At 33.0% G+C, this 21,378-nt stretch overlaps 1 protein-coding gene and 1 long non-coding RNA gene across 4 annotated transcripts; one reads left to right on the forward strand and one right to left on the reverse strand.

The window, feature by feature from the left end:
* Positions 1-503: 503 nt before the first annotated feature.
* Positions 504-20,416, reverse strand: LOC106051613 (E3 ubiquitin-protein ligase TRIM33-like). 3 transcript variants are annotated; one of them, XM_013206817.2, is made up of 18 exons: positions 19,469-20,416; positions 15,130-15,386; positions 13,098-13,259; positions 12,650-12,832; positions 11,799-12,011; positions 11,400-11,627; positions 11,036-11,201; positions 10,806-10,879; positions 10,620-10,701; positions 10,069-10,207; positions 9,636-9,753; positions 9,429-9,449; positions 9,159-9,318; positions 8,559-8,772; positions 8,120-8,228; positions 6,597-6,671; positions 5,742-5,897; positions 504-5,105 (listed from the first exon to the last, which is right to left on the reverse strand). In XM_013206817.2, the coding sequence occupies exons 1-18, from the start codon at positions 20,022-20,024 to the stop codon at positions 4,908-4,910; spliced, it is 3,111 nt and encodes a 1,036-aa protein (XP_013062271.2). In that variant the 5' UTR covers positions 20,025-20,416; the 3' UTR covers positions 504-4,907. The 3 variants fall into 3 exon arrangements, with proteins under 3 accessions (XP_013062271.2, XP_055900066.1, XP_013062270.2); XM_056044091.1 differs by having other exon boundaries at positions 9,429-9,446; positions 11,036-11,216; positions 19,469-20,415; XM_013206816.2 differs by having other exon boundaries at positions 11,036-11,216; positions 19,469-20,415.
* On the forward strand, positions 6,617-8,829 carry LOC129928697 (uncharacterized). The gene is made up of 2 exons (XR_008780175.1): positions 6,617-7,300; positions 8,520-8,829. It is a non-coding gene; the product is annotated as an uncharacterized LOC129928697 (long non-coding RNA).
* Positions 20,417-21,378: the final 962 nt, after the last annotated feature.

Here is a 21,378-nt window from a genome sequence, read left to right on the forward strand (position 1 = left end):
CTCATCAGGTAGTTCACATCTATGCATTCCACACAGGTGTACCCCCGGGTACTCTCAGAATGTAATTCAAACCAACATGCTCTGGTCATAGTCCGAACCAGCATACTCTTTTTTATATGATGTAATTCACACGAACGTCTATGAACATGGAAGATTGTAGAGCTATCTATTGTTTCTATTTCATGACTGTGTTCACTAAACCTCAGACGACGATTTATAATCGTCCAGTACAATTTCTTTCCCTTGTTCAAAGTACCTCACAAAAATACAATTTATTACCAATAGTTTATTGACTTTTTAAATTGATTCTTGTGATGTCAGGTAAAAGAAATAATTGTGCTAAATTTCAGCTTGATCAGAGATTGGGTGTCGTAGAAATAATGTGCACAAACTTTTGACCAGACAGACAGAGAGAGTTGATATAAGCTTTGTAAAAACATTTAGATGCAACTACATTAGCATTAGAAGACTAAACACAAATAAGAAAAGATAAACACACAAAGTTTAGTCATAGTTGATTTATTCATGGTTCACTACAAGTTGTCTGCTCTGTTGGCAAGTCAGGAAACATCAAGCTCACTCCAGCGTAATGAACCAATTCTACTGCACAATAGTGTTACCTTAGTAGTGAAGCCCAGTTCTTTCACACACATCTCCTAGGTTATATACATTGTTGGAAAACCAAGGAATTCAACAGAATAAGTTGTATTTCATTATAAATATAAATACATTTTTAACATGACACATTCCAGAACTAATATTATATACATGCATGCAAGGTTGTGTTCAAATTGTAAGGTAGTTAAAAAAAAAAAAAAAGCTTTAAATCCCCACAAAAGTGAGTTGTGTTGAATCTGATTTTTATCTTTCTCAAAATTGAATTACTGAGCCATTCTGATGTCATAATGAGTTGATATATTCCTGAAGCAAAGTGTCACTTCATGTTTTGTAACCAGCACATACAAAAGAATACCAAAGTTGATCTCCTTGAAGACAAAATGCCATGGAAGCAAGATGAAATGCTGACAGCCAAGTATGGAAGTGGACACAGACAGCTCAACAATTTGAAGCAAATAGACGGACAAAGACAGACACAAACAAAGGTTCATTAAGAGACAGGCAAAGAAACAAAATAGTTTCAACAGAGGATGGAAGAGATGATCAATAAATTAAACAGTGAAAAAAAAAAGCTGATGAAATGAGAACAGTGGTGATGAAATCAGCAAGTGAATGACACGGAAATTAAACAGGAAATAAAGACAGGTAAAAAAAACAACATCTGATCCAAGACACAGCACATAAAGATCCCAACCCCTACATGAACCTGTACATTATTTACACAGAAAAAAAAAACTAAAAAAAAAAAACGCAATCACCTACAATTTAAATTGCATTAGTTTGATGCACAAATTTAGAAAGATATAAAAATATTCTAGATATAAATGTTTTAAAATGGGTTTAAGTAAATAAGAGGAATCATAACACACTTTGTGATACAAACTATCAAATAAATAGGTCAAGGCAATTGGAGGTTTAAAAACATTCACATCAAAGGTGGGAGGATGAACAAAACAAAATCAACTTAAAAAAAAAAAAAAAAAGCTTCAGTTGTTCAAGAATATTGCTTTTACAGAAATCTTTTGACTTTTTTTCTTTCTTGACCATAATCAGATTTTTAAAAATTTTAGTTGGCTCAATACAATTCAAATGTCTCAACTATATACCAGTACTGTGTCTTCTTTGATAGTCATAGCATCTGGTTTGGAAAATTTGTTAATATTTTAAACTAAATATTGACCAAAACATTAAAAAAAAAAAAGGAGGCCTATATCTATAAATCCACTAAGAATGCTCTCTAGAAAGCAGATATTTACAACTTTATAAAAAAAATCAAAATGTTGAACTTCATAGTCAGAAAATGTTAGGAATAGTTTCAGCCCACACATAGCTCAATGGTCAGTATATCAATTGATACTTAACTAATGCTATTTTTTTTTTTACAATTTGTTTGATTTGATGCATGTAAAATTTAATCTGGTATTATTTTGAAATTCTATTTCATCTGACACAAAAAGTTAGCATTCATTTCACCCAAATCTTCATTTAGTCTAAAATGTGACTCCTACTATTGGCAATCAAATCATAAAAACACTACTCAATTTAATCTAAATAAACCTTGTGGTGTAATTGTATGTCAAGGTATGTGGAAGCTTTAGTCAAGACTAATCAGTTACCTAAGAATGGAAGTACACTAGGAATACCATTACTTTGCAACTAAAAAAAAAAAAAACTTATGTTGAGATCAAACTATTTTTTAAAGACTTTTTAAAACAGAAAAATACTGGCATTTAATATTGGCATTACAATAATTTTTTTTTAAATATTCATGCAAATTGACTGCTTTTACTTCAGGCAGATTGTGTTTTAAACATCAGCTTTAGAGATGCATGTACAAAGCCATTTTTAGCATTTTAAGTTAGTAGCTCTTATAATTTTATTTTAAGTTAACTTCTAAAATCTTATTTGAAATGTATTCTATCATACTTTTACCTTCGATAAAGGTTGTTTTGACACTACTACAAAAATAAAAAAAATAAAAAAATATATACTATACATTGATTGCTCTGGTCTTCAGAAAAAGAGAATAATGGCTTTAATATTAGGTCTCTACAAATGGAACAATCCTTAAAGGTAAAATATTCTAGCCCTGTGTGTTGGTTTTACATAGGAGTGAAATGCCTGTTAATTTCATTTAAGCCAAAGACATTTGCTGGTCTTAGCATTATTTTACCCTAATTAACCCAGGCAAAAACTAGGTGGTAGGATAAACATTAGCTAGCTAGCCTTCTAAGACAGGGTAGGAATTAATTGCATGATACATAGCTGTCACTGGAGAACATTACTTGTGCCATTTGTAAAGTAAGAGTAGTTTTCAAAATTCAGAGCTAAATCATCATTTCTCAGATTCCAAGCAGGTCAAGTTTACAAATTTAATTCAGTAATCATTAATCAAAGTTAGTACTTCTTTTAATCAAACCAGGTCAGTAACAAGTCAATGACAATTATCTTAGTACGGACCTGTGACACACAAACAATGCTTTTCAAAACAGTAAATTAACTTTTTCTCTCTGCTACGATGCCTTTGTCAAATTGAAGCCATCATTTCAGTCAAATCAATGATGCCATTGTCAATCCTTAAATACTAATTAATTTTGTTTTCTTTCCTCCAAAAAATTGCTTAAAATTTCATCTTGAATAGTCTCTGTTGTAAGACAGATTTTGTTTTCTTAACAACATGCACTTACTGAGAACTTATTTAAAGCATCCTTCTCAAAGCAGGGTGCTTATATTTTCTTTAGACTGATGTTTCCAATGCTAGTGACATGGGATAATGAGCTCAAGATAATCATTTAAGTTTTTAAATGTTTTATATAAAATATTGTGAAAATATGGATAAATATTATAAAAAATAATGTTAATTTGAAACCTAAAATATTTCCGAGATCTACGCAACTTGTTCACAGTCAGTTTAGTTTTCATTTTTCAATGGTAGTGCCATCAATTGAAGATTAATCCTAACATGGTAGAGCATGACGAATGAGCAAAGTGAATAATTCCATCGTTGAAACGTGGAAAATAATTATGGAGAACAAGAGTTACAAAACTGTTATAACAATATTTGTATTAAGTTTAATATGGTGGTAACATAGGAAACACAGATAAATTTGCCATATATATCTTTATTTTCCTGATTTAAAAAGTATATGGTCATAGAGTCAAGTAAAAAGAAATAAATATGATATTTGACCTGAGGGAGAACTATAAACATTTTAAAAACTGCATTATAATCATTTTTAAAATGTTACAGTACTAACATATCAAACAAGTAATGAAAAAAAAAATTCATTTATAGATATAGGGGGGAAAAAAGGGGTAGAAATTGCAACAACAACAGGAGTAAAATATATTCATTTTATGACACCCATGTATCAAAATTAGGTCAGAATTAAAGCAATTAAAAACTAGTCTGTGACCTTGTACATAACAAAAAAAAAAAGGTTGGCAGTAGAAGGTAGAAATCAAATTACATATGTATCAACCAATATGATAAATGCTATCCACCTTTTGAGTTCCCTAATTACTTGTCACTTAATAGTACTGAACCAAGGTGCCCATATGCCTGTCGTAATGAAGTCTTCTACTGAGCCCAATCAAAACAAAATAAAAATGTGAGGCACCCTACTAAGAAAACTGCAGCATCCAAAATGCATAGTTTAAGGAAGTACTGCAGCACAGAAAATAAAAAAACAAAACACTATTGACTAGCTCTACATGTACACAATTTACATGTATCACACAACACTTAGTTCTTGTCCCTTAAGTCTTGTCTGTTAATTCTTGTCAGTCACTTGGCTCTTGTCAGTTACTTGACTTGTCAGTACTTAGTTCTTGTCAGTTACTTGACTCATCAGTCAATTAGTTCTTGTCAGTTACTTAGTTGTGTATTGTTAAAGCTTACTTAGATCACACAGTGAACAAGGACTTACCAATGTAAACACAAAATACAAGTTGTGATAATAAGTCCAATTCTCTCTGTTACATCCTAATGAAATAATATCCAAGGGGAAAAAATGATATCTGTGTCACTAGTAAAATATCCAGATTGAAATAAAACATGTCTACACAGCATGTGAACTGTTCACTAGAATAATCCAACTTTTATCCCACTATGTTATTAGTGATGACTTTAACAGCAGTCCAGTTTTTCACATAGTTTGAAGGACAGAAAAATGGTCAATCCATCCTCGATGTTAATGCCTTTTCAAATTCTTTATAGCCAGAAAAGAAAAAATCCAAGCTTGTGCCAGTGGTGAATAAAACAAAAATATTCAATAGTATTAGTACTATCACTCATCCAGCCTCTGCCTTTTGGGAGAGCTTGGTTCTGTTTCAGAGAAGACTTCAGGGTCATTCCTCTGGAGAGCACTGAAGCAAGGTGTTGGATTTTCTTTGACAAAACTCAGGTACTGGGGCATGAGGCGCTCAATGATGCTTTCAAACACAGTTCTAACTATTTTGCCAGCTTTTCCTACCTCAGAACTAGCCTGAAATCATATAAATCTCAAATTAGACATCTTTAGAAAGATAAAAACTAAGATCAAATGGTATTTGATATTGATATTTTGGGGTTTTGGCACATCGCCACAATTTAGGCCATGTCATGCCCATATTCCCAAGATCAAATGAAAAATAAATCAATGGTGTATAAAGTTGCCAGCTCATGAAAGAGAGAGAGAAAAGAGAGGAAGAGCATGGATCTACATTTTACAGAGTTCCTGGAAACAAGTTCTAAGTAACAAGTTTATACAAACACGTTAGATTAAATAGTTTGATATGCTACACAATTTAACAACCCAAAATAATTATGTCAATATCTTTATACTTTTGTTTTTTGTACTTCTGATGAATAGTGAATGTCTATCATGTTACTTATAAGACCAAGTTGTTTTTTTTTGGTTCTGAGTTTTCTTTATACAAGATGGTGTTTTGTCAAGTACTTCAGGTCAGTTCAGACTAAACCTTGTTTTATTGCCCTAATTCCCTGTACTAGGGAGAAAGATGGCTGCCCTCTGGAGCTTATGGAGGTTGCAAGAACTAAATAACTTTTATATGATAATGGCACCTACACAAAAATATTGCATTCTACTTTTAAGTACCTTACATAACTTGGGGTTGTTTACCTTATTGTAAATGGCACAATTAACAAACACTTGTCTAACATCATAAAGGAAAGCTTTGATGCTGTGGTAATGGTTAGGATGACTGCGCTGTAACTTTGACTTAATCTGAGTAAAATCCATTGGCTGTGTGATGATCTTGTAATAGTTGGGTACTTGCTACAAAACAACAATACATTCAGAGTGAAAACATATATTATAGAATCAAAGTTTGGTTGAATCAAAAAGATCTAAGTTTCAGGATTAGAGCCCTATTCACCAAGCAGTAGCTTGTTGGTCAAATGTTTTCACCACTTGTACACATGCTAATAGGAAACATTTATTGAGGGATCTCACAGTGGTCATTTCTTCAGGACAGTTGTCAGCCCCAATTTGTTTAAGCACATAATTTTCTTGTTGAGCCAATTTTATTTGATCACAACCACTGCCACTTAAAGATACAAATAATAGCAAGAACCTTTTTTTATTTTTCAAACAATAATCTCACTATATTGACATAAGGGACTGAGCATTTAAAAAGAAAAAGTCATGTTATTATGATAAATTATTTAGTATTGGTGATTTTAAAATTTAGGAACCAACATGTTTTCTTACTAATTTTTGTTAGCTCATGACATCCCCATTACCATCTTAGCAGTTAGTGTAGCAGGATTTCACATCAAGAGAATGTTAATCCAAAGAACTTGGGATTAAGTTTCAGTGAATTTCCTGGTATTTTTACAGTGAACTAAATGACTTTCAAAATATATAGGATAAGAGAAAGAGTATTTGGTTGTTTTGTTGGCCATCTACACAGCTTGCCAACAGTTAGACAAAGAAATAGATTTAGTTTTCCCTAGCCTTACTTCTCTCACTTACAATTCTATTGACAGGCTCCTGAAATGGGACACTTGATGGATGACAAAACAAATCCAAGAGAATTCTTTCACAAACCTGCAGATCAATTGAAACAGTACTTTCATCAAAGAATATTCAAAATGAAGTAGAAATATAAGTAATGTTTTTAATATTAAAAGTTTAATACAGACAGGTTTGGAAGCAAATTAACTTTTTCTCTCCGTAATTATTTTTCCACGTTTTGAAGGAATTCTTCATTTGGCTCATTACTATTTCACTACCCTGTTATGATTGGGCTTCAAAAGCTTTGTTGTTTGTTATCAAAAAATGTTGTATTTGGTATAGAATTAAATGGGAATGCATGCTTTTTTATATAATTCAAAGTCAAATTAAAAAAAATTAATCATTAATTAAATTTAATGATGTCAAAATCAACGATGGTATCATCGATTAGGAGAGAAAGAGTTAAATTATTTCTGATTTTGTCAATAAAATGTCTGTTTATAGGAAAGTCTGTGTGTGTTTGTATTCACTTCAGCCATAGGATAATAAACTGAGGGAACACTGGAGAAGTTCAAATAGAATACAGCATTTCAATGCTAGTTTAGGATTCATTTTTAATGAGGTTTAAAAAAAAAAGTATGAATGTAAACTATTGTTCATAATATTGTTGTGTTACAGGTATTACCCTATCCTAAGTCACAACTAATACATTCCAGCTGTAGGTGAGTACACAAAACATTATTTTAATTACATCTTTAGGTCAAAGAGTTTAAAATATTTTTATGAAGATTAAGTCAATGTTTTTTACTTGTTTTTTTTTATATGGTAAAAAGTTATTGAGGTATTTGTCCAGGGTTTTTTCAAGAGAGAATTTGAATCTCTCAAGCCCTCACTCAAATGGAGTTAGATGATAATGATGATTAAGAGAATGAGAAAGAAATGTGTATAAGAGAATGGTGTGGGTTTATCTACACTTAAAACAATGCTTAACTACTAAATGAAAAAAAAGGATTGTGTCCCTCCAATAGAGGGTGGATCTAGAACAGTACACACTTGATAAGTGATGTAACACTGTACAGTGGTTTAGTCTAGAACAAGCATGTAACAATAAGTTTTTAGTACCAGTGTCTTATTATATGATGATGACTTTGTTGGAATGAGGATCTGTGTGAGGTTGCAATAAAAAAACAGCTATCAAGAAATGTATTTTTTAAAATTGATTCCACTTTTTTTTTTATTCAAACCAGCATTTGTGAACATAGAAAAAGGTTTACTTTCCAAAAAAAAAAAGCTTAAAAATTATTGTATGTCTAAAGAAAGAAGATTTTATTATTTAAAAAAATAAAAGAAATTTTAAAGAAAAAAATATAACAATTACGATGTATTTCTTTAATTATAAAAAAAAAAATAATAAAGACTTATTTGTATAGAAAAGATAACTTGGGAAATAGAATTCACGTTGTGCAGAGTAGCAAAAGGTTAGGTAATATTAAGGTTCAAAACACAACCAAAAAAAAAAAAAACAACTTTTTTTTACTCACTTTTGCTTCATTTTCTACTAATCCACTTTGAGACTTGCGTTTTCCTGAACTGGATTCTTCTGGAGAAATAGGATTGTCTCCTTCACATATAGTACAAACAAATGATCCACTGAAAGAGAAATGTACAAATAAACAAAGTTCTTACAGACAAATAAAATGCTTGAAATTATCTTCTTAACTGATTTTGATTAATTCAAAATCTATTTTTGTTACAGAAAAGTAATATTTTATACTATAAAATCAGTTGCTGATTCTTAAAAAAATTTGAAGAAAAAAAATCTAAACTAGGATTCATTTTTGTTTGAAAGACATCTTTATGTCTACTAAATGTGTATCAAAAGCTATTTTGACAACACTGAACATCTTTGAGTGAACAAAAATATATTTGTTTTGTTTTTAGATGCTGTATCAAAAATGATCTATTGATATATAAATTTACCTTGGTACTGAAGAAAGTTCTGGAATGTGACACTGTAGATGGAAAACCCTTGGGCACCTGTCACAGCACAAAACATCTCCACCATTGTGGCAGCAAGCACAGTAATCATCATTAGGATCTCCCTGGTTGTCTGCCTGTGACAAGGAGAAACCTGGCATCATGTTACCACCTTGCCAGGTATCCCTCAGCTCTTGGTCTGTCGGAGAATGTGGCGCTATACAAACATACAATTACAGTGTCAATATTTTTTCGCAAAAATAAAAAATAAAAAGTTACACATATTATAATTGAAAGTGTGTTTTTTTCCAGAATATGTATTCCAGATTTTTTGTTTTGTTTTTGAGATGAATATTTTCTGAAAAGTGATGATAAAACTTTTATTTTCCATACTCAATTATAATAGACCACATTGATAATAAATCTTTTACTATTAAATAGAAATAAGTTTTGTCATATGCAGTTATTTTCAAATAAGCAAAATTTATTAAAGATTTATTCAAACAATTTTCTTTTGGAGGTTCTTAAATAGTTTGTACAAATTAGAATCATGTTCCGAGACAAAACTATTTTTTTTTACTTCTTTTAAAGTTATATGTTTACCATCAACGTGGTTATCCAGATGAGATGGTCCTGGAGATGTCCTTGGAGTATTGTGCCCACTGTCTAGACTTCGTGTTTTGGGCCCACTTATCTGCTCTAGATTGTCACTCATGTCCATTGGGACAGCTCTGATTACTTCATCAAGATTTCTTTGCATTTCCTTTTAAAAAAAATGTTTATGTTTCATAATTGAACAAGTTATCTATTGGATAACAAATAGAAAATGTAGCAGCTTAATATGTCTTAATACCATTAACAATTATTACATACCAGTACTGTCTCTGACTGCTTCTGAAAGAAAACAAAAAACATTTTAAATTGAAGGAACAAATTATTTTGTTAGGAAATTCAATAATAAAACCAATAGCTCAATTTTATTTAAAAAAAAAAAAAAACAACTATTGAAACATTTAACTAGCAAGCAAAGAAGTCTACAGAAGAAACCAATCTATATAAATGAAATGAAGGTTATCCTACCAAAGGACTTGTTTGAAATGCAGGTGATCGCTCTGTCTTCAAGCTGGTAGACATGATAACACAATCAGGAGAGTGATCCCGCTTTTCTTTTTTGATATCGACCATGGCTGACCCCCCACTGAAATAAAGGAACAAACACTATCTCTAGACATAATCTACTAGTGTCTTTATAAGTAATTATACTACACAAAAACAAGATCACCCAATAATTTGATTTTTCCTAACACATATTTCCATGCCAGTTCAAAGGTTATTTAGTTGTAAAAATATATCATTTTGAAATCAAATTGAAGGTTGAAAAAGGAGTAGCAGTTTCATAGACATTTGAAAAATTAGAATAAACAAAAATAACATGGGCAGAAATATTTTTATTCACAGTAAACCTATAATATAAAATTCATATCACTAGTTAACTGAAGGTCAATTGACCTACCTATCAGGCCTAACAGTCCCATCATACATTCCGGCACTTGCTGGTCTTGCTGGATCAGGTGTACTATGGGCAGATCTGGGCGTGCCACTAGCCTCACCACCCATACGATACTGAGGAGGACTGTGCATACTCTGAGATCCTGATTGAGAAAATAAAATTACAATGATAATCAACTAAAATACACTAAGAACAATCTGGAGTTGGATTACAAACAAAACAATCCAGCTAAAATATCTAGATTAAACAGTGCCTAACATAAATCAATAAAATCACAAATTTGTGTTTCTACCTGATCATGATTTATTTTCAATGACCAAGTTAAAATCTAGTCAAAGTTAAACTGAGCACATGCACGTGTTAGAAAAAAAATATTTTAAAAATCATTAGTTCACATTCTTCTGAAAAGGAGGAATAATTTCACTTTTTTTTTAAAATGTGCTAATTTTGTTTTTTCAGAAAAAAAAAAAAAATTTAGTGAGAAAATTTCCCTTCACTGAAAATATTGCAGATATTGTCAGAATATAGTGGTTTTTTTTTAAATTAGGACTTACTGTGGTCAATCTGTCCAGGGAAAGATGGCTGAGTAGCTGGTCTATGATGAAGTCTCATGGGAGTAAATGCAGGTCGAGATGGCTGTATAAGAAAATGAAAAGTTAGTGGAGATGGCTAATTGTTTAACTCATTTTAAAGAATAACTAATTGGAGCAAAATGTGTTAAGTCTTCAATTTCAATGAACCTGTTGATGAGGTGTGAGGAGCTGACCAGCAACAAAGTGACCAGGGAAATTTGAACCAGGAATACCAGGTGGAGCTGAAATAGTAAACAAACGTTGATTTAAGATAAACTTATATAGTTATGGTTAACTCAATCACAGCTAAGTCAACATAAAAAAAATCCAAGTTAACATAATCACAGGTAAGTTAACTCAATCACATATTTCTCAATGACAAATTTGGTGAACCTTACCCTGCCATGGATGAGAAATGGATCCGCTCTGTGGTCGGCGATTAGATGGCAGAGTTAGCTGAGGGGGCAGTGAAGAAGAACTGCCTATAGGACTCATTGTCATGTTTGGTGGTGCCGGTGGCTTGGCATTGGACTGAATAAATTTTGACCAGTCAGAATGTCCACGCTGACCAGGAATAGGCTAAATTTAAAAAATATTCTACTTTAAAATTATCTTACAGTAGAAAACTTGTTAAATTAAAAGAAAATGAAGTGCTTACATGTTTACTCCACTTTTTTTTGTTTTTCAGTTTATTTTATTGCTTATTTCACCATATTCCTATTGTTATATTCATCAGAAAGAAAAAAAAAAAGTATTCTTTACCTGATTAGCCATGTGCTGTAGATGTGGGCTTGTTGCACTAAGAGCTGCAGACCTGGAGTCTTGATAATTACTCCCAGAGCTCTGGCGAGCAACCTGTCCATTTTTATCAGGGGGGTAGCGCACTCCGTTAACAAAAATTGCCCCTATCTTGTTGAGATTGCCTAGCAGCCAATTAACATCATGTTTGTACTGAATCAACAGTGTACCTTTGAGTGATTGGGGATCCACCTAAAAACAAAAAAAATTTCATTGCTAGACCCATTTAATAGTTTTTATTTGGCACTATTTAACTTCAACCATAGAAAACATTGTTTCCATTTCCTAGACTCATTTATTTGATTAATATAGAAGATAGCTTAAATTTCTTAGAAGATTTGCATACAGTAGTACTCCACCAACCTGAGTGTGGTATACTTTGCGACACTTAGTCTCAACATTGCCTTTGGAGTACAGCAAAGACATACTGGAGCCTTCACTTAGGATGTCTTCCATAAACTGTATACAGTGGTCAAACTTGCCTACCAGATCAGATACATCATCTATCTCTTTGTTCAGCCTTTTGGTGGCGGCATCAGTAAAAGAGGCAAGATTAGACAAAACACCCCAAACAGCCTGCAATCAAATAAAATCTCATTTTGTACAAAGGCCCATGCAATGAAAAAATCTAGACAGTATATGATCAATCATAACATCAAAAGATAGGAAATCTTTAGAAATATTTTTTTTTTAAATGTATACATTTTGAGCAAATTTAAACATAAATTTAACAGAAGTTAAGATAATCAGCATTATAATGCCTCTTTGATATTATTTTGCTTTTAACTAAAGACCAGCATAGAAACTTCTGTGTGAATTTGAAGGCTATTATCACAATTCTGTATATTGTAACGGATGCATGTGTCTAAGTTGTATTTAAATATATAATAAACAGGATCAACAGCTCAATGACTAACAGGATCAAAGGCTCAATGACTAAGTTCATTCCAGATGAAAATATAACAATTTTTAATGCAGAATGGGCCCCCGTCGAGTCAGTCACTAAAACGATGTTATCCCTTTGAGAGTCTACAAATAACTGAACTAAAAGTCTACACTAATATCTAACCCCAACGTCTATGTCGTTACTATAAAATATGTGTTCACAGTCAGTCTATGATAGTAAGTAACTAAATTAAACTAAATGTCTAACAATTTTGACATTATAATGATTATATAACCAACACTAGCAACAGCAATCGTTGAAGTCTTACCTGCCTTATACCTTTGACTAAAATGTCTGCTTGCTTGAGAATTTCTTGCTGCAGGCTATCTTTCTGCTCTTTACAATTGTTTAATTTCTGTTCTATTTCCTCTCTACTTGTAGCCAGTTTAGCTCTTTTCTCTCCCATGAGTGCTAAACTGCCCTTTAACCTTGCCTTGTATTGCTCTGCAGCCTGTGGATCAATAATAATATGATCCTAGCTGGACTCCATAGAACATAAATTGTATGAAAACATACAATATGTTGCTTTTGCTTTCATTATATGTATAACAATAAAATGTCAAAAAAAGGTAACAGGCTCAATAATGTATTAGCCTGACAAATTTGCCTTCCTTCATATTTTTGCACAAAATTATGAATAGCTAATTTAACAAAATAAAACTTTTAGAATTGTTTAACAGTCAATGTATAGCTTCTTAGCTTATGAACTGGGTTACCTGATCAAGGAATTGGTATTTATGTTCTTTATGGTCCATCAATTGACAATCTCTACAAGTTAATTTTTCACATTTTTCACAGAAAAATTTCAGTTGTTCCTGTTTGTGTTGCTTACACATCATCAGCTGCTCCCATGGAGATTTACTTGTAACAACTTTGGCCTAAAAAAAAAAATAAAGTATTACTCTCCACTATATTAAAATAAAAATGAAGAATGGAATTTTAGCCTTTCACTTAATTTTACATTTCTACTTGTGTATTCACAGATTTGTAGTGACACTTTTAATGCATTTTTTAAAATTTGTTTTCTTATAAAGTCTTTTAGAAAAAAATAATTTTCTTCTAATAAAGTATCACTGACATGGATCTTCTTAGCAAATCTTTCCTTCTTCTCCCAGTTCATCCATTATGTTAGGCAACTATGAAAACAGTACATTCCAACTTCATTTATTTTATAAAGAAATGAACCAATCTCAAGGCTTTAATATCCAAATCCATGCAAGAAAAAAACAAAAAAAAAACAAATTTCTAAAAATCTTTCCAGTTAGTATATTTGAAGTCACAGAAAGTTTCTGCTTTAGACAGTAAAATATATTGTTACGAATCTCACTATACAGGCTCTCTGCAAAATGCACCTTACACCACCAACTTAAAAAACTTGACAACTCAGGGCTCCAAAGTAACGTAACAGTTTAATGTCCAATAAATGACAGCCAATGTACTGAACAATTGGCAACACGTAACACAGGCTGTACAAATATCTCTCCATATCAACCATACCACTGTTACAATTCTTGCACTGGCCTCTCTGTCTTGTTCCGTACTTGCACTGGGTTCAACAGTTCAGGACTGACTTCACACACTGGGCTCGTTGTGTCGGACTCGATCACAGACCAAGATCAAGACGCCGTTCGTCTCAACTGTACTTGATAGTACTCCGCACTGAACCACACTGAACTGTACTGTAGTCGACCGGACTGTAGTGAACCGGGGTCTGAACCGTCTTGACTGCGACACCTCCGCTCTTTATATAGGGTCCCTGCTAGCCTTCTCGAGCCGGATGGAACATCGCTTGACGTTTCTAGTTTCGTCACATGACTGCATCCCTCATGACGCTTCTGAGCTCTGTTCAAGATGCCAATCATTCCCGAACCATCATGTTGACACTCGTCTCGGCCAACCGTCGTAGCTCGTCACAGTTGACCGCTCGTCTAGCGCTGCCCTGGGGCAATTTGTGTCAACTGACTACACACATACCACTACCCCCATCTGTGCCACCACCAGGTTTATAACAATATGTTTGATGATGAAGTGTATTCTTTTCTTTCTATAGTAGCCATTTAATTTAAAATAATAATTAAGAAAAAAAAAAATAGCTCCACTACAGTAAGAAAATATGTCAACTTTTTTTTAAGCTAATAAACAAAATCCAGGCTTCAAAAAATACAGAGACTGATCAAATTGTCACGGACATTTTTCTTTTAATATACAGTCCTTAATAATGCACTCTATTAATATGGAGTTTTTAAGCTTTTTGTGTCCCCTTTCATTTTTATTTTAGCCAGCACTAAGATAAATCAATAACTGTTTTTTTTTAAAGTAGATAATTAATCTCAGCTCTGTTTAATCTTAGGTGAAATAATGGCCAAGTGATGAAGCTATGGACTTCCAAATCAAACAGTCTCAATTTTAGTCCTGAAATGTTCAAGATTTCCTCGAGTTCTACCAGCTCTAAATGTTTAACAAGGGAAAAATGAATGCTGTTTTCACTGTACAAGACACATTCCACCCTTCTTAATGTTAGTTTTAATTTATGGTTCATTTTATTATGTGATCCCAATAAATAAAACAACTAACTAAAAAAAAACACAATATTTTGAAATATAAAAGTTAGTTAAGACAGGACTACTTTAACACTAAGACAGAACATTATCTTAAGATGATCATGTGCTTAAATGCTAGTAGCTCTCATAAACTTTACTAGAACTTTATAATTCATCTGAGAAATATGTCATGGAAAAGCTTGCTTACACTGACATCCTCCTTGGAAGATATTGTGTGGTCTTTTGTGATTCTAACTCTCTTGTGAGCATCAACACAGCTGTCACAAAGCCATTCTTCACACTGCAAGCAGTAGGAGCCAGCCTCCTCTCCTTCATCACATGCTGTACACATGTGTTTTGTGTTGGTTTGGGGGGATGCTGCATGGTCAGGATCCAGGGCAGCAAACATGTTATCCATTAGGCTAGTTCCAGGTTGATCGATGGGATCACGGCAGACAGGGCATTCTGTGGGAAAACCAATAGCAAGATAAAAATTACTTAAGCTACTGTTCTCAACATACATTGGTTCAAAAGACTAGGATTTAATTAAATAGATGAATATGCCATAGGATAAAATTTATATTTTTAATCTGTGGATTGATTTTTAAAAGGATTCAAGCAAGTTAATGCTGTGTCACTACAGTGTGTAACTTACTGAACTTGTTTGTTGCTGTTCCATTGTGATACTATAAAAATAATATAACTACATCAACTGAAGAAGCTACCTAAACTACTTCATTATGATTTTAAAAATTATTTAGAAAACATTTTTTTACTTTATTGTTAGATAGAATGCACATAACCTCAAAGTCTTGTTTAAATTTAAACACCTAATAACATCAGATCAGTCAACTGTGACCAAAATATTAAATATTTTATAAATATTAATAAAATATTAAAATTATGTAGGCCTACATATATTGTGACCAAAAAGAAAAATCTTTTTATTATAAGTATCAGCATGGCTATTGATACAACTTTTTATGTATGATTTTGAATTTTCTTTTTCCAATGTAAATTGATTTGAAAAGCAAATAAAATATTTGCATTATGTGCCCTTGTTAAATTCAAGGTAACTCCTGGGATTTTCCAGTTCTGGCCTAATAATTTTTTCTATTACTGAGAGTGCAAGCATATAATATAAATAAAATATAAAAGAAAGGTATGTTTGAATATAATGATGTTGAGATGTGTATAGAAAAGTAATTTAAAAAAAAAAAGAATTACAAAGATTATATATATAAAATCAAAAGAAAAGTATTAAAAATTGTATTCTCAACATTAACTATTACATTTAAATTAGTTCTCAAAGTTACCTGAGACAAAAGTCACATTAACAAAAATTATTTATAACCCATTTTGTTGACAAAAAAAAAAAAAAAAAAAAAAAAAAAAAAAGCCTGCTTCGTGTTTCAGAAAACCTTTAACAGCATATGCACCTCCCACAAATTTAATTATTTTTGGAAGGATTAAAAAAAAAAAAGTATTTCGTTTTTTAAAAGATGATTTTTTTTTCTCTATCTTTCTCTCTTTCAAATAATATATATGTATAGAGTTTCAGAAGAGAGAAACCAAGTTAAACAGAACAAAAGCAGTAATGTACAAAACAGAATTTTGACAATATAAAACTAGTACAAAAATGTGTTCTTACTGAAATAAATGCCATCCTTTCATTTTTGTCAAGGTAAATCCAATTTTTTTTTCTCCATAAAATATCATTAATAGTAAATATATAGTAACCAAAATATGTCAATATTTGACTTCCAATGCCAGAAAATGCATAAAACTAATTGTATTTTATTATTGCTTTCCTCCACTGGCCAGTAAATATATCTAAGTGTGTGTATTTTACCAAGCTTTGTTTACCCTTTAAGAAAAACTAAATCCTGGCTAAGTGGAATAATAACAAAACCCAAAGGTTGAAGTGTCTTAGAAGAAATAGAGGATAATGATGAAATTCAGCAACAATTTTAAGTGTACAACTTACTTACAAGTATATCATCATATGAAAGATTTGGTTATGTATACAATTGTTTACATCTTAAAAAAAAAAAAAAAAAAAAAAAAACAAGTAGTGCTTCAACTCAAAGATCAATGGTCAACTTTAATTAATGGATTAGCTTCATCATCACATCTGAAAAAGGACTGCTATGATATGGCCCAATGAGAAGACACTTGGTGCTAATAAAAAAACAGGAAAAGAGTGAAGGGAGAAAATAGTTTCTCTGGTAATTGAAATTCCAAGTACAAAAAAAAAAAAAAAATAATAAGTTAAGGAACACATCCTTTCATTTTAAAAAGATGTGCATGGCTATTCAGGATGTTTGGGATAATTTTGCTCCGTTTATAAACATATGTGTCTGCATGATTTTGTTAGTGACTGAAAAGTAAGTCCTTGTTTTGTTTCAATATCTTTCTTGAAAGGATAATGGAAAATGCTCTCGGGGGCTATGAAGGTACTGTTAGCATTGGAGGGAGAAGAATTACTAACTTGCGCTTCACAGATGACATTGATGGCCTAGAAGGGACAGAAGAACTAGCAGACCTGATGATGCGCATTGACAAGACTTCCGCAGCATATAACATAAATATATGCCGAAAAAAAATTATGACCAATAGCCAACAGGGCTTTAAAAGGGGCATCAGTATTGGAGGTGAAAAGCTGACTAGGTTAGCAGCTTCAAATACCTCGGAACTATTGTCTCAGATGAGGGAACGAAACCTGAACTATTGGCCCGAATAGCACAGTCCACAGCAGCCCTTTCAAAACTTAAAATAATATGGAAAGACAAGGGCTTAGCCCTTTTTCACCAAAATCAGACTGATGCACTCCCTGGTCATGGCCACATTATTAAATGCTTTCCAGTCCTGGACGCTGACTGCAGAGCTAGAGAGGAGGATCCTAGCAATGGATTTGAGATGCTACAGAAGGATCCTAGGTAGCACATTCAAAGACCGCATCACAAACCAAGAGATTAGAGACAGGGTTACTGCAGCGATCGGACCCCATGATGACCTGCTAACTATTGTAAAAAACGCAAGCTTAAAATCTATGGCCATATTACAAGATCTGAGAGCTCGCAAAGACCTTCCTTTAGGGAACAGTACCAGGAAAAAGAAGAAGAGGCAGACAGAGAAAGCGATGGGAGGACAACATAAAAGAATGGACGGGCCTGCCATTGAAAGAGGTTGTAAACAAGGCAAAAGACAGGGAGGAATGGAGAAAGATGGTCGATAAGTCTTGCTTGGTGCCCCAGCGGTCCAACAGACTACAGGATAGGTAAAGGTTAATGAAGTTTAACCATTCAGCTTCCATTGTTTTTCTATTTTTCCTGTGGTTATTTGGTGCAGAGCAGAACAATTATTTTTATAAACTGATTTTCTAAATTAAAAAAAATATCTCAATCCTTTTTTGTTGGTTTAAATGATTGTAAATAAAAATGTGTAAAAAGACAAATAACAGCCCATATTATGGTTTCACTCAGCATTATAGCCTTGTATAGCCTTATATATTATATATATGCAGTACATGTTGATTTGTAGCCTATCATCAGTGCTCCGGTGATAGGGTTACCAGATATCCAGCAGACATTGTAAGTTGTTCCCTTTTCAGACCTTTTGATCTATGTGGCAGATGATGTCAAGATCATGTTTCTGTTGTCTACAGTTAACGAGGGTGTTATAGGGTTTCCAAATATCAAGCAGACATTGTAAGTAAGTTGTTCCCATTTCAGACCTTGTGATCTATAGGGCAGATGATGTAAAGATCATGTTTCTGTGGCCTACAGTTAATAAGGATATCATATGGCCAGAACAATGACTAACCCCCTTGGACCTCTACTAGTCTAGACAACTCTAGACTGTCTAGAGGTAGGTAGCTCTAGACTCTAGATCTATATTAGATAAATAATAAATAGATCTATAAGTATAATAAGTATAATTCTATAATCTAGATCTAAATATATTAGATCTATAATGCATATTCATATATCTAGATCTATGTACCTAGAATAAAATAGATCATGCAATCAATGTAGATTTTGTAGATCTATGCTACAACTCAGTGTCTTAGTATGAGTCACTAGAATTCAATAGATTCTAGATAGATCTATCATCTATAGTATTCTATAGTAGATGATCTATATTCTAGTAACTAGATCTAGAATAGTCTAGACTCTAGTGACTGTCTCTAGCGGCCTAGCCCTAGCAGTAGCTAGCTATTAGATTTATTAGAGTATAGACTATTCTAATGATCTAATCATTCTAATCATTAGTACATTAGACCTAGATCTAGATCTAGACTAGTGAATGACACTGAATGATTAATCTAGACAAATTATTGGGCATTATTCATATTCTAGGCCATTCTAGGGGCTAGGCATGCCCTAGGCCTATGCCCTAGCTTGTAGATCTAGATCTTATCTTATATGATACAGGCGTTACTACAAAAAAGAAGATTACATCCTACGCGTCATGCATACACAGTACTTGTATAGTAGACTAGATGTATGTTAAAAGTATTAAAACCATTAAAGTAAGAACCCTACCTGTAACAGGTTTAGGTTTAATATCCACTAAATGATCCAAATCTTCTGAAACTTCTGTATCGTTTTTGGTTCCATCTTTATCAACATTAGATACGCTGTTTTCTGCCAAAGACGATGGGCCTGGGGATGATGTTTGAGAGCTTGACCCATCAGTCGCGTTTTTGGTAACGTCAGACGAAACTTCAGGATCGGGTTCCTGCTCACTGACCTGTCCATCTTGTTTACCATCTCCATTTATGGGAGATTTGTTACCAGCAGAATCATCGCTTTTTGTCTCAGATTTTGACGAATCGGCGTCTGCATCATCAACGCTTTTTTTATCCAAGTCATCTGCACTTTTTTCCACATCTTTACTGGAATGCGTTTTTTTATCAATAGATCCCGCTTTTTCTTTAGCGACAGCCTTATCCAGTAATTCGCGAACCGGAGTTCGGCCATACAAGCAATCTAAACACATTGAATGAAGACATGGCAAAAGTTTCAACGGTTTCTCGGGAGAAGTAAATTTAGAACCACATTTAACACACTGATTAATCATGTTTTTAAGAGACCACATAATGTGTAAAACAAAATCTCTTTATGTTGTGTTTTTATTAACACACATTGGACTTGAGCAGAGCTAGACTAGATGTTAATTCCGACCATGCGAATGCACTAAATTTAATTTCCGTCCTACTTTCGATCTGTGAACAAAGTATTTCGTCTCTTCTGATTGGTCAGTTATATTTTCACGAATCTGCACAAGGCTAGGCCTGCTTCTGTTTACATGAAGCCTAAAAGTTTATTTTCTAATTCTAGGGTTGGAAATAACGAAAAATATTCTGCTCAATATTTTGGTATTCATAGTTTTTTTTTTAAAATATATTTAAGAACAAAAAAAAAAAAAAAACACTATAGAGTGTCATAAAATTTAGCACTCCATCATATATGAGAGCTACGCGCGCCGCGCCCCCTAGCAGACGAATAATAGAACCTTGATTGATCTCACTGACTACTTGAAACTGTCGTTGGTGAGAACCAGTTTTGGGCGGTTAGAACTGGTTAGAAGCGGTATTGGTGAAGTTTTCCACTAGCTCAAACTACCTTGACCGCTGCAAAGAAACCTTCGGCTGGGCTTGCGTGTGCGAGCGGCATGATTGGCGCAAATCCAATTATTTTCCCAGGCATATGAACTGGAGCAAAGTTGGTCCTGTAATTTTACACGAGGACTAGGCCTACGTTTCTGGCATTTGCCCAACATTTGTCACGAGTTGCTAGTTACAAGCTGGTATGTTGGAGAGGAAGGGTGGGGCTTTATTACTCCCTTAGGCAAACTGCCAGTCATTTAGCCTAGGACGAAATTGAAATGTCACGAGAAAATGTCACGTGTTTTTGCCACGTGTTAGTTGTCTTTTATCTTTAGATAATGCACTTTCGATAAATTCGACATCTGAAGTTAACATGCAGAAACAAATAGAAATCTTTCATAGACTAAAAAAAGAAGGTATTATTGACAGAACGGATTGCAATGCAGCATACTCGTTTTACACTCGTTTTCTTTACAGTCAACAGCTGGGCATTTCTGACACTAGAAAAGCAAAGGGGATACATTTATCCCACGCAGTCTTGTGTACAAAGCAGACATACATTGGTGATGTATTAATTACACCTTCGTACCACAAATAAGAATCCACTACTACTTCTAATCTTGTCACAAAGTGCCAGATTTGATAATGCCTTTGTATGCATAAATTATATCAACTTTGGTGAAAGACATTGAAAAAATCTGAAATGATTTCGTTCTTGGTGTTAAACCTAATGAATATAGCTGAAGTTCGTCTAGCACTTTGAGTAGACAGACATCTCTATCCTTCATTTAAATTATAAACCTATTAGATCAAAGCTTACTCAAAATGTCTTCTGCAGATTAC

The sequence above is a fragment of the Biomphalaria glabrata genome, chromosome 10 (genome assembly GCF_947242115.1).
Source record: "Biomphalaria glabrata chromosome 10, xgBioGlab47.1, whole genome shotgun sequence".
NCBI classification, from domain to species: domain Eukaryota; kingdom Metazoa; phylum Mollusca; class Gastropoda; family Planorbidae; genus Biomphalaria; species Biomphalaria glabrata.